The 12,839-nt window shown below is 36.7% G+C and overlaps 1 protein-coding gene and 1 long non-coding RNA gene across 2 annotated transcripts in view; one reads left to right on the plus strand and one right to left on the minus strand.

The window, feature by feature from the left end:
• LOC145738483 (uncharacterized) overlaps positions 1 to 12,839 on the minus strand; it is a 144,082-nt gene that overhangs the window by 111,995 nt on the left and 19,248 nt on the right. The window lies entirely within an intron of this gene.
• Positions 4,802 to 7,715, plus strand: LOC145738189 (uncharacterized). Its single transcript, XM_081993048.1, has 2 exons — positions 4,802 to 5,385; positions 5,705 to 7,715. The coding sequence occupies exon 2, from the start codon at positions 5,714 to 5,716 to the stop codon at positions 7,706 to 7,708; it is 1,995 nt and encodes a 664-aa protein (XP_081849174.1). The 5' UTR covers positions 4,802 to 5,385; positions 5,705 to 5,713; the 3' UTR covers positions 7,709 to 7,715.

A 12,839-nucleotide genomic window follows, 5' to 3' on the forward strand; every position in this document is an offset into this window, starting at 1 on the left:
TGGTCGTTAAGTTGTGTTCCTTGTACTCCCGTACATAATAAAGTTATCTTGGAAATTGCTAGTATTATTACAAGATAAAACATGGTGTCAGGTGTGGACAGTTAGACACTTGTAGGAACCCCCTTGTGTTGCTCCTATATGCTCCTAGTTTTACCGGGACAACTAGAAAAGATGGAAAACTTGTTTAAGCCCCCAGAGCCCCTTGTGTTAGATGGCCATATTGCAGAGAACTGGAAAAAATTCTCGCAAAAGTTTGATGTATTTATGACAGCTTCAGGATTGAAATCAAAACCGGAAGAAACACAGATTGCAGTGTTCCTGAATTTCGTAGGAGACGATGGACTGGAACTGCATAATACTTTTCCTTATTCTGAGGAAGAAGCAAAATCACTAGAAGCCATTAAAAAAAGGTTCAATGATTATTGTGCTCCAACAGCCAATGTTATTTTTGAAAGGTACAAATTCAATAGTATTGTGCAGCAAGAAGGACAACCTTTTGATAGTTTCTTGACTGAGCTTAGGAAGGCTATTAAGTCTACTTTGTATAAAGACACTGATGACATGATCAGAGACCGCATTGTTATGGGGATAAAAGATAAAGGTACTCAAGAGAGGCTCTTGCGGGAGTCAAAGCTTACTTTAAACAAGGCTGTAGAGTTTTGCCGTGCTACTGAAATAAGTAGATCTCAGGCTAAAGTGTTGCAAGAACCTGTGCTTGTGGATGCAGTAAGGCGCCAGTCATTGAATTCCAGTCCTGATTTAAACAAAATAGATTGTAAGTACTGTGGTTACAAACATTTTAGAAATGCTAGGTGTCCTGCCACTGGCAAAACATGTGCAAAATGTCAGGGACGCAACCATTTTGCTTCAGTTTGTTTGAGTGATCCAGAAAAAAGAAATAAGAAAAGTTATGGTGGTAACAAGAAGAAAGTTTATGAGCTGGAAAAAGACATATCTGTGAAGAGGAGTTCAGATAATGATGGTCATGGAAGTGGTGATGAATGTGAGTTCTTTGTAGACTCTTTGTCTCAAGTTGGTGCAGTAAAAAAGAAAGCTGAAAACATGGAAACAGTGTGGTGCCAAAAAGTGTGTTTAGTGCAAAGTGAAGCCCCAAATCAAGGTAATGTTCAGTTCAAGCTAGACACAGGGGCAGAGGTGAGTGTTTTGACCTTGGACATTTTAAAGTCATGTAAATTAGAGCATAAGTTGAAACCTACCAAAGTCTCTCTTGTGTCATATGGAAGTGACAGCTTTAGACTAAAACCAAAGGGAGAAGTTAAATTATTATGTAAAGTTGGCTGTAGAGAGGCTTTAGTTGAGTTTATTGTTGTTGACACTGACAATCAAATGCCCTTGCTTGGTTTGCCTGGTTGCATTGGGTTGAAATTACTAAAAAGATTAGCAAGTGTTAGCCAAAATGTTGAAACAGGATTTGGGTCTGTTATTTTCAAATCATTGAGTGATGTTCTAAAAATTTATGACTCAGTATTTGATGGGTTAGGAGAATTTCCCAAAGAGCATCACATTACTTTGAAAGCTGACAGTGTACCACATATTCAGCCACCCAGACGGGTACCTCAGACTTTGTATGAGCGATTGAGACTAAAACTTGAACAGTTAGATAAACAAGGAGTTATTAAAAAAGTGGAGGAACCAACTGAGTGGCTGAATCCACTAGTAATAGTTGAGAAAAGCAATGGTGATTTGAGGCTCTGTTTAGATCCAAAACACTTAAATAAAGCTGTTCAAAGAGAACATTTTTTGATACCAACAGCAGAAGAAATAGCTGTTAAGTTATGTAATAAAGAATATTTCAGTGTTTTGGATATGAAGGATGGGTATTTTCAAGTTAAGTTAGATGAGGAAAGTTCCAATTATACCGCTTTTGGCACTCCTTTCGGTCGTTATAAATTTGTCAGGTTGCCATTTGGAATAAGCTCTGCTCCTGAAGTATTTCAACGTAAAAATTTTGAAATTTTTGGTGATTTACAAGGAGTAGGTCTTTATTTTGACGATTTAATTATAACAGGAAAAGATGAGGCAGAACATGATCAAAACTTGCAATTGGTTCTTGAAAGAGCCCTGAAGTTTAATATAAAATTTAATAGTTCAAAAATCCAGTTCAAGTCTAAGTTTGTCAAATTTATGGGACAAATTTACTCAAAGAAAGGTGTTGAACCAAATAGATCCTATATTCAGGCAATTGTTGACATGCCAAGACCAGAAAATAAATCTGATTTGCTGAGAATTTTAGGTATGGCTAAGTATTTGGGAAAATTTGTACCCAGTATGTCAAGGGTGACAGCTTCTTTGAGAGAATTGACTCGACAGGATGTTGACTTTGTTTGGTGTGACAGTTGCGAGCAATCTCTTAAGCAACTAAAGCAGCTATTAACGTCTGCACCAGTGTTAAAATATTTTGATTCAAAAAAACAAATTGAGATAGAGACTGATGCCTCTAAAGATGGGTTGGGGGCATGTCTTTTGCAGGATGGTCATCCAGTTGCTTTTTGCTCGAGAAGCCTGAATCCAACTGAGCAGAAGTATGCTCAGATTGAAAAGGAGATGCTCGCAATCGTGTTTGCCATACAAAAGTTTCATTTTTTTATATATGGTTTAGATGTGAAGGTGAATACAGACCATAAACCTTTAGAGTCCATCTTTAAAAAAGATTTGGCAGTTATTTCAGCAAGACTACAACGAATGAGGTTACGCCTTCTTAACTATAATTTATCGGTGGTGTATAAGCCTGGAAAGTACTTATACATTGCTGACACGTTGTCTAGGGCGTTTTTGCGTCAAAATGGTTTAAAGTCAGATAGGGAATTTGATTTTGCTGTTCACTGCATAGAAAAAAATATTCCAATGTCAGATTCGCGTAAGGCTCAATTCAAGAAAGAATTAGAAAATGATTTAGAGTTACAAACAGTTGTGTATTTCTGTAATACTGGCTGGCCAGAAAGTAAACAAAAAGTGCCAGATTTTATTAGACACTACTTTAAGTTAAAAGATAGTTTGTCTTGTGTAAATGGGCTGCTAGTATTTTCAGGAAAAATAGTCGTGCCTCATTCTCTGAGAGTTGAGATGCTAAAACTTCTTCATGAGGGTCATGTAGGAATAGATAAATCAAAGTCTAGAGCTCGGCAGGTATTTTATTGGCGTGGCATGGGTAGAGATATTGAGTCTTTCAATAAGAAATGTAGGGTTTGTGAAATGAACAGTAAAAAACAACAAAAAGAGACCCTGCATCTTTACCCTCTACCAGATCGTCCCTGGGAAAGGTTGGGTCTTGATATTTTTTCTTTTGCTGGGAAAAGTTATTTGGTAGTTATTGATTCATACTCTAATTGGTTAGAAGTAAAGCATATTGTTGACAAGTCTACTCATTCAGTAATTAAGACACTTATAAGTGTGTTTTCTGTATTTGGTGCGCCTGATATGGTGACTTGTGATAATGTTCCATTTAATAGTTTTTCCTTTAAACAGTTTGCTAAGGAATGGAATTTTAATGTATGTACACGCAGTCCAAATTATCCGCAGTCGAATGGACTTGCTGAGAAAGGAGTTGGGATTGGTAAAAGCATTTTAAAAAAGTCATTATTAGACAATGAGTGTTTTGAGTATTCATTACTTCAATATCGCAATTCTCCTTTGAAGAACATGGGCTATTCCCCGTCTCAGCTCCTAATGAGTCGTATATGTAAAACTAAGGTGCCTGTGTGCGCTGAGGTGTTAAAACCAAAACTCTGTGAAGATGTAAGTGTAAAGTTGGCGGAGAAAAGAAGCATGTACAAAAAAACATTATGATTTGCATGCCAAGGATCTACATCCTTTAGACAATAATACTAATGTGACCATTTACAACCATGTACAGAAGAAGTGGGAGCCGGGACAAATTCTTGAGCCACTGGCCGAAGCGCCTCGTTCGTATGTGGTTAAAAACGAAACAGGTGATTCTGTCAGGCGAAATAGAATAGATATAAAAAAATCGTTAAATGAATTTGAGCCCAAAATCAAGGTTCACACTTCTTTGTTAGGAGACCTCCCTGTTACTGATACTGAGTTAAATTGTGAGCCAACCAGCACTACGTTTGTAAATGACAAAATCTTGGTCAGTACTCATAAGACTGAGCCTAAGCCATCTGCTGAAAATGTGGACTTGGTTGCTCCCAAGTTGACCAGGTCAGGTCGAACCGTAAAGCCCCCAAATAGATTAAACTTGTAAAAGAAAGGGAGATGTCTGGTAGTTTATGCAACCAGCATAGCAGATAGTGCGAGCTGGCGGCAAGGGTTTTAAGGTTAGGTTTAGTTAAGCATAAGTTGCATGGTCGTTAAGTTGTGTTCCTTGTACTCCCGTACATAATAAAGTTATCTTGGAAATTGCTAGTATTATTACAAGATAAAACATGCGATACGCCGGGTGACGTCACAGTGGATGCTCGGGTGCACAATATGCACTTAATACCCAAGGGATTACAGGCGTTGTCCGTGGTTTGGTATTACTATTTGATAGTCCATCTTCACAGAGTGGAGACATTACATTCTTCTGAGATGGTATTTATAGGAAGGGGTAAGTTCGACTAAACGAAATAATTAGAAATGTATATTTATTAAGTATTGGATTTATTGTTTTAAAAGAACATTGCAGCAGCACAAAGATGTTTTCTTTACAATTATAGTACTTGATAGGCAGATGTTCAGCCGTATGCCGTAAATCCATTGACTTAATATCAATATTGAAATAATTTCAATGAAAATTGACCACTATTTACATTTTTGGTCACACACAGTGCGTTTTTTTTAACGCGCAACATAAGATTTTACGTGTTAAATTTTTAAGCTCATTTTAGACCATGTTGTTTTGGAACTACAAGTGTAAAACTTGACGGGTGTGTCTTTAGTACCCTGAAGCTTAAGTAAGTTTACCAATTCGGTCTAAAAAGTGTTTACAAACTAACGAGAAATCATCTTTTTTCGAAAAGATTTTATCTTTCTATGCTCCCTGTATACATGGTAGGTGATTGTTGTTTTTGATACTGGCTAATATTTTCGAAAAAAGATCATTTTTCGTTAGTTTGTAAAAACTTTTTAGACCAAATTGGTAAACTTACTTAAGCTTCAAGGTACGGCTACCAAACGGCTTTTGGTGTTTTTCAGTTTTTTTCCCGGCAACGGTAAGTAGGGGAGAGCGGGTCACAGTGGCCATTGGGGCACAGTGGTCATTTTCAAATAAATACTGAACGCACTCCTTAGTTGTGCTGCCCTCTCGTATATAGAAACATTACTAAGTACGGAACAATGGGATGTTTGAGTTTAGTTGGTAATTTTTCTTTGGAGAAGATAGTTGCTGCTTCGTGATTATAAAGCCTCACGTGTAAAAGTTCGGTAAGTTTTACTTTTTGTACTACTTCACTTTAAAATCGTATTCCACCACCTTTTTTTCTCTGAATGATTGGTGTATTACTATGCTAATAAATGGCGCAAGCTTGGATTCGTAACGTAACAAATTATTTTTAAAAAATTCTTAATATTAAATATTTTTGTAATGGTGCCATTTGTCCACAGTGGCCACGGTTATTTGGGACACACTGGCCACTACTATGTGGATTTACTTTTGGGTGGCCATTGTGACCCTTTTTTAGTTAATTTTTTTTCGGTGACTTGAAACACAATTTTAGACAATAAGCTATGGTGTTAATTTCAGAATGACAAGATGCCACGAAACAGAAAACGCAAAAGTGACATTGGTTTAACCGATGAGAATGTTATGAAAACTGCAGTTGCATCTGTACTAAATGGAGGTTTAGCTGCTAAAGCTGCAGCAGCACGTTACAATATACCGCGCACCACATTACGTAGATATTTACAAAAATGCCGCGATGCAAACATTAATTGGAACGATCCAGCATTCCCAAGAATGCGACCTAATTACGAGTGCCGGAAAATTTTTACTCTCAAAGAGGAGGAGGAATTATCTAAATATCTAATAAAATGTGGAAATTTACATCACGGTCTACCTCCGAAGGCTGCTAGAAAACTGGCATACGATCTTGCAATCGCTAACAACAAAACTGTACCAGAAAATTGGCATCGAGACCATTCTGCTGGAAAAGAATGGTTTACATCATTTATGAAGAGAAATCCAAATATTTCTCTACGAGAAGCAGAAGCAACTTCCATAGCAAGAGCAGTGGCGTTTAACAAACCGGTTGTCTACAAGTTTTATGATGATCTCAGAGCATTATATGAAAAATATCCAACCTTAAACGCAGGAAGAATATATAACACAGATGAAACAGCTTTAACGACTGTGCAGGGATCAAACAAAATAATAGCACAAAGGGGGCAAAAACAAGTTGGACAGATTACTTCTGCTGAAAGGGGCACCCTGGTTACCATGTGCGGAACAATAAACGCGATGGGAAACTGTATTCCGCCTTATTTAATTTTTCCAAGAGTTCACTTCAAGGAAAACATGATAAAAAATGGTCCAATAGGTGCAATGGGCGGCGCTTCGTCTAATAGTTGGATAACTTCTAAATTATTTGAAAACTGGATGCACCATTCTATTAAATTTGCCAAACCATCATTAGAAGACCCTGTTTTACTAATAATGGATAATCATGAAGCACACCTATCTTATGAAGTTATCCGGCTTGCAAAGAATACAGGAATCATTCTTTTCACACTCCCACCGCATACAAGCCATAAATTACAGCCTCTTGATAAGTGCGTGTATGGCCCTTTAAAGCATTACTACAATGAAGCATGCAGATCTGGGCTTGCCACAAATCCTGGAAAAAGGATAACAATTTATGAAATTGCTGAATTATTAAGCTTTGCATATCCCTTAGCCTTTACACAAAAAAATTGCATAGCGGCTTTTAAAAGCACGGGTATTTTTCCTCTAAATAAATATATTTACGATGACGATCAGTATTTAGCAGCAGAAGTTACAAATATATCGGAAAATTATCAGCAACTTACACCTAACAAAAATTCTGAAAATCAACGATCAGCGACACCACCCAGCCAAATCATGCCATCTGGTAGTAAGGACATTTCTGAACCAGTAAATAAAACGTCCACTTCCGTTTCTACTTTCGTATCCCCTGAAGTGGTGAAGCCATATCCGAAAATAGAACGGACGGTTACAAAAAGAGGTGGAAGAAAGAAAAAGCGAGCAGAAGAATTAACGAGCACACCCGTAATGAATAAGCTAGAAGAAGAGTTTATGGAAAAAAAAAGAAAAGAAAATTTAAAATTAAAGAAAGTCCAGAACAAAGGAAATAAAAAAAGAAAGCCCATTATGGAACTACTGGAATCCAGTAGCGAGAGTGAAATTGAAATGTCGGATATACGAAGTTCATCTGATGATGATTTTTGTTCTAACATTGAAGATCATTTTGACTGTACTAACATTTTAATAAAATCCTTTGTATTAGTTAAATTTCCTACAAAAAAATGCGTTAAATACTTTGTTGGTCAAGTCGAAAAAATTGATATGACATATAAAGAATATAGCATTAACTTTTTAAGAAAAGTTGGCACTAAGTTTGTATTTCCGACTGTTAGGGACGAAGCCATAGTTTCAGCGGAAGATATTACTATTATTCTTCCACCACCATTGGAAAACACAGGAAAATCCTCCAGACTGCAAACAGCTTACAGATTTGCAATGGACCTTACTAGCTACAATGTGATGTAATCATAAACATGACAATAATGATATCTGTAAAGTGATACACCTATGTTATATTTAATGTCGTATTTTTATACACCGTTGCGGACTCCGCAAGCTTTTTAATTTTCGATTTTCGGTGGTCGAAGTTTTGTTCTACGTTGCGAACTCCGCAATCTGGCAAAATTTGTGCCCGGTGTCGTTCAGCTAGCTCCACCCCTAACTGACCGTTAGTGACCGTTGGTGTCATTAGAGGCGAAAATGGCAAAAATCAAGGAGGAGTTATGTGAACAAAACCAATTTGCAACGGTCAATTTTCGCATTTTGCATTGTCCGAATTTCCGCGTGACTTTTTTCGTCGAAACGAAGTGAACGGTTTTTTCGGTCATCCGCGAATAGTGAATCGAGTGCATTATATTGGCAACCGGGTTGTCGAAGATCCACGACGATATTTACAGACGGCAGCATAGAACTCCGGGAGATTTATCTGGGCGTCTGAGAGTCGATTGGTATTTTTTCTGAAGTCAGGGACTTCATAGTACGTTCAGGGAACGTACGCTCCGAGAAAACACCCTTGTTAAAACGTGCAAGGGCGGTAAGACACTTTGAAAGCGTTTTTGGAATTTTTGTGATTTTTTTCATTTTTTTGGGGTTCTGGACTTAGGCAGTCCAGAATTTCAAAGTCAGTTTCCAGACTTTAGAAATTTATTTTACCTAGTGAAACTTTAGGGAACAGCTTTCCTTCAGGGTTTGTTGTGTTTTCCTGATCGGGAACTCGGTAGAATTTTTTTTAGATTTTTTTTTTTATTTCGACTTAGACTTTTTTCGGAGCTGAGATTTTCAACAGTCCTTTTCAGGATTGGGGAATTTTCTACGGCTCTGAAACTTTAGAAAACACCTTTCAGGGGTGTTTTAGACTAGATTCCCGATCGCCAGATTTTTGCAAATTTTTTTTGCATTTTTTCTCCGATTTAGGGACTTAGTTAAAATTTCAGCCAGGGATTCAGAAAGCCTTTTTAACAAGGTTAGAAAATTTTCCAGAGTCAGGGACTTTAGGAAAGGGCTTTCTGCAGGGATTTAAGTCATCCACCAGGTTGGAGACTTAATAGGAATTTTTTCATTTTTCACATAAGAGACTTAGAATTTTTTCTCAAGCAGGGACTTAGAAACTTTTTTCAACGTAGGGACATAAAATTTTCTGACGGTCCGGAACTCCAAATTTGTTGGGGTTGTGAATTGTTGGTTTTTCCCTGTTGGTTTTGTGATTTTGGTTTTTCAGTTTTCTCTTTTTGAGGTGCATTTCATTGGCACATTTCAGCGTTGACAGACATTATTTTTTCAGGTTTATTTTCAGGAAAAGTGTCGGGTTAGTGCGCGTTCGGGTTTAGTGTCGGGCGTGCAAAATAATCCCTTCATCCCTTTTTCCCAAACCAAGGAAAATAGTCCGCTAAAGTGTTTGTTTGCATTTTAAACTGAAATCAACTCATGTCTTCAGGCCTTTAGCCAGAAAATAAATCATTTGGATTTATAGTGTGTCCTAAAAACTAAGGTTTGGCTGTTTTACCAAGAAAAACAGTCTGGCATCCCGAAGTTAATTTACAAAGTCAAAATAAAGTAGAATCGTGCCTTAAAGACAGGGAAGTCGGTAGACGGTGCTAACTTTCGAAAGTAAATTGTATTTTTGTCCTAAAAGTCAAACTTAAGTCAAAATAAATACAGTTAGGCCGTAAAGGGACTTTTATGATGATCAACAGACCGAATGTTCACCCTCTAAACTGGGTTTGATACAGTCAAAAGTCGCCTTATTCTGAAATTTCCCTTTTCTTTACTTTTTTTGAGTTTTCCAGTTTGAAAACTTTAAATTTTTTAATAATGGATCGTTATAACGACATGAATTTTCCTCCTGTTTTTAACATCAGTTCCCCAACCACTGCAGCGAACCCTTCTGCAATCTACATGGACAATGTAGCCCCGTTTGTGTCCGCAAGCCTGCTGGACACGCCAGTGCCATTAGAAACGGCATCGATGGGTGATCATCGGGCTGGAGGCAACGGAGAACGCGACATTTAAGTACCTGCCTACTAATAATAAGCGTTAATAATAGTTGTGTGCAACATCTGGTGACATCTGTAAATAAAAAAAAGAAAGAAATTTAAAATTATTTAAATTTAATTTTTTTTAATTTGTGCGTTTCCTTCTTTTGTTTTATTACTTTCTAACTCATAGAGTTGATTACAGATGTCACCAGATGTTGCACACAACTATCATTTCTGGCATCCAGTTGACTATACTGGAACGAAGGTTTTGTTCTTTGGTTATCAAGCCCTATAGCCTCTCTGATGAGCCGTAATACGGCGAAACCGGTCAGAGGATTGGGATTGATAAACAAAAAACAAAACCTCACCATTTTCAAGCGTTAATAAGTTTGTAATAAAATGTGGAGTGTGTTGTTTTGAACTGAAAGTGTGTTGTTTTTGAACTTTTTATCCAGCGACTGTCGAGTGACCAGTCTGCCTCAACTATATGGCCACTGTACCCTGCTGAAGGGGTACACCGGCCACTTTTGCAATTTTTGTTTTATTAATAGTAATATAATATATTACCATTTTTGAAATAATTTTTTTTCTAAGTAGTAGTTACTTTTTTATATGTAACCCTGCAAAAAACATGTCGGAAAAAACATTCCCTGGTCAGAAAACCAAACTGAAAGAAAAAAGGCGCCACTGTAACCCGCTCTCCCCTATACTATATTTAATAGATTTAAGTGTTTAATAGAAAACTCAGTGTTTGATTCCATCCTTGAAACTGAGATCCCGGCGCGACGTTTAACGTCGTGAGTCAGTTTAATTGGTAAACCCAGAAGGGCTCATAAATTAAACGTGACAATATGATTAAATTGGCATACTTAGACAGAAATACGAGGCACGTTAAATATATCGGAAATGCCATATGTGCCGAACCAGTAAATACTTGAATAAATGTCAGGGGTATGTGATATTGGGGGATAGACAGATTAAAATAAAGAGTTTCGTTCTATTTTAGTGTTGGATATTTTTTGAATACCAGCATAATGTATTCGGTCAAAATAAAGTGCATCAAATGAATAATATGCGACCGCATGCATCCCGTAAAAGTGCTGACATAAAATTAAGAGAATATAGATAATTCCATCGCTGTGATTTGCATTTTAATTAGCGAAGTACCGTAATAGTACCGCAAGTGCGTTTCCTTCAAAAATTGCAGATCGAAAGTTTATAAGAAATGGAGTGGATAGTGATGTTTCTATATTATGCCCGATGTGTTTCGGACATAAATGTCAAATTACATTTATATGACATGGCTTTATACCATTTATGGGAATTACACCAAGAAATACAGCGACCAGGAATAGTGAATTTGGGAGTCACAAAGGCGTTACTAGGACTTTGGACCCAAATAATTCACATGGAATACCAGACGATTCTTATTGATGCAATGATGAGACAAGGAAGAAACCCTACGGAAAGATGTGGTTGTGCAATTTGCGCACCTCCGAGGGTGCCATTCTATCAACCAAGACAATTTTGGGAAATTTGGGGAAATCTGTTTGTAGATGGTTGCGCATGCAATGTTTGTGCGTACAGAAGGAATTCCACAGTGACTGGTGGAATTTCAAGGGTCAGGCGGAGTGAACCATATCAACCTCCCCAACCCCATTTGCCACCTAGAATGATAGGACATCCATTTAGGGTGCCATCAAGACGTGAACCGACGTTAGTTGAAGTGCCGAGGGTGACTTTGCGATCGAATTGGAACCCCGTTGTGCCACCACCAAATACAGCAAATATGCCAAATTGGATTCGGCAGGTGACTGTCACGCCTCTTCGAAGACGAGTTAATCGTACACGTGTACGTGGTACGGCACCATATCAAGTGCCTATACGTGAAGAAAGAAATAAAAACCAGTTGAACACTGATCAGGAGAAACCCGGAGGGACCCAAACCGAACAAGAACCGAACAAACCGCTACCAAGACAAAATAAACCGAGTATAGGTTGTTTACACTATTTAAGTAGAGTGCATTTCAAACCATATGGTCTTTAGTCAACCGTAAACTTGGTTTTGTGTTTACATTTTGATAACTTACTTTCTTATTTTTGTTTACAGATAATCTAGGGGAGAAGCAATCAAACGTTATCGTCAATTTAGTTTTTTTTGGATAAACAAAATATTTCTCCGCACGGATTTGAAATTAAGTTAGAGCGTTCAATATGTTCCAGTTTTTAGAGCAACTTAGTTGATATGGAAATTGGGGCATTAGTTAAACATATGCAGAAGTTATTGCAATCGGTTTGAAGTATACCAGTGAATAAAATTAGTGAAAGATATTCTTCTAATGAATTGATTATTTATGCGGATAATTTACTAAGACATTTTATAAAAAATTGCATCAATATTTATGGGTCAGGCTTTGTCACTTTAAATGTTCATAGTCTTATTCATTTGACGGACTGTGTCAGACGTTTTGGAAAGCTTGAATGCTAATTTTGACAATGTTTGTAGAAAACATGATGCAAATATGCATTAGGAACAAATTGACACCTTTTTACACCTTTGTTCTCAGCAAATGTACTTTTCACTCTTAATACATAAATATCTATTTTAGTATGCATGGGTTTTCAATTTATTTTCTCTAATTTTGAAAATAATTTTGATGCAGAAGATTTAAGAGTTATAAAAATGTCAAAACTTCCAAATTCCATAAAATCAGATCTAGGAGCTTTTGATAGTAAGATGACGATCTATCAAGATAGTTTTCTTAGTTAAGTTGAAATTTTCTTTTAAATAAATACAAAGAAAAAGTTAGAAACAAAATAGAAAAGTTAGAAAAGAGTTTAAATGAAATTTTTGCCTATTTAAAACTAATATTTAGTAGACATTTTGGTCCATCGATTTTATAGTTTACTGGCTTATAGGTATCTCATGCTAATTTAATTTTGCATACGTTTCTCACTTTTTCAATTGAGCAGTTTAACCCTTTCGCTTTTATTTCCTTCATTTACCTTTGTTGTGATGTTGTTTCACAAACTTTGTAGATATTTATAAATTAAATTGGCTATAAAATATTATGTAGTTATTGTAAAAAGTATACTTATATTTTGTTGAAACATTTAATTTT

Source organism: Ips typographus, linkage group LG15 (genome assembly GCF_016097725.1).
Source record: "Ips typographus isolate SLU linkage group LG15, UJ_Ityp_2.0, whole genome shotgun sequence".
NCBI lineage: Eukaryota > Metazoa > Arthropoda > Insecta > Coleoptera > Curculionidae > Ips > Ips typographus.

Bases quoted from the DNA above. Each gene is read 5' to 3' on its own strand.
- LOC145738189 (XM_081993048.1), top strand. From the start codon at position 5,714: ATGCCACGAAACAGAAAACGCAAAAGTGACATTGGTTTAACCGATGAG.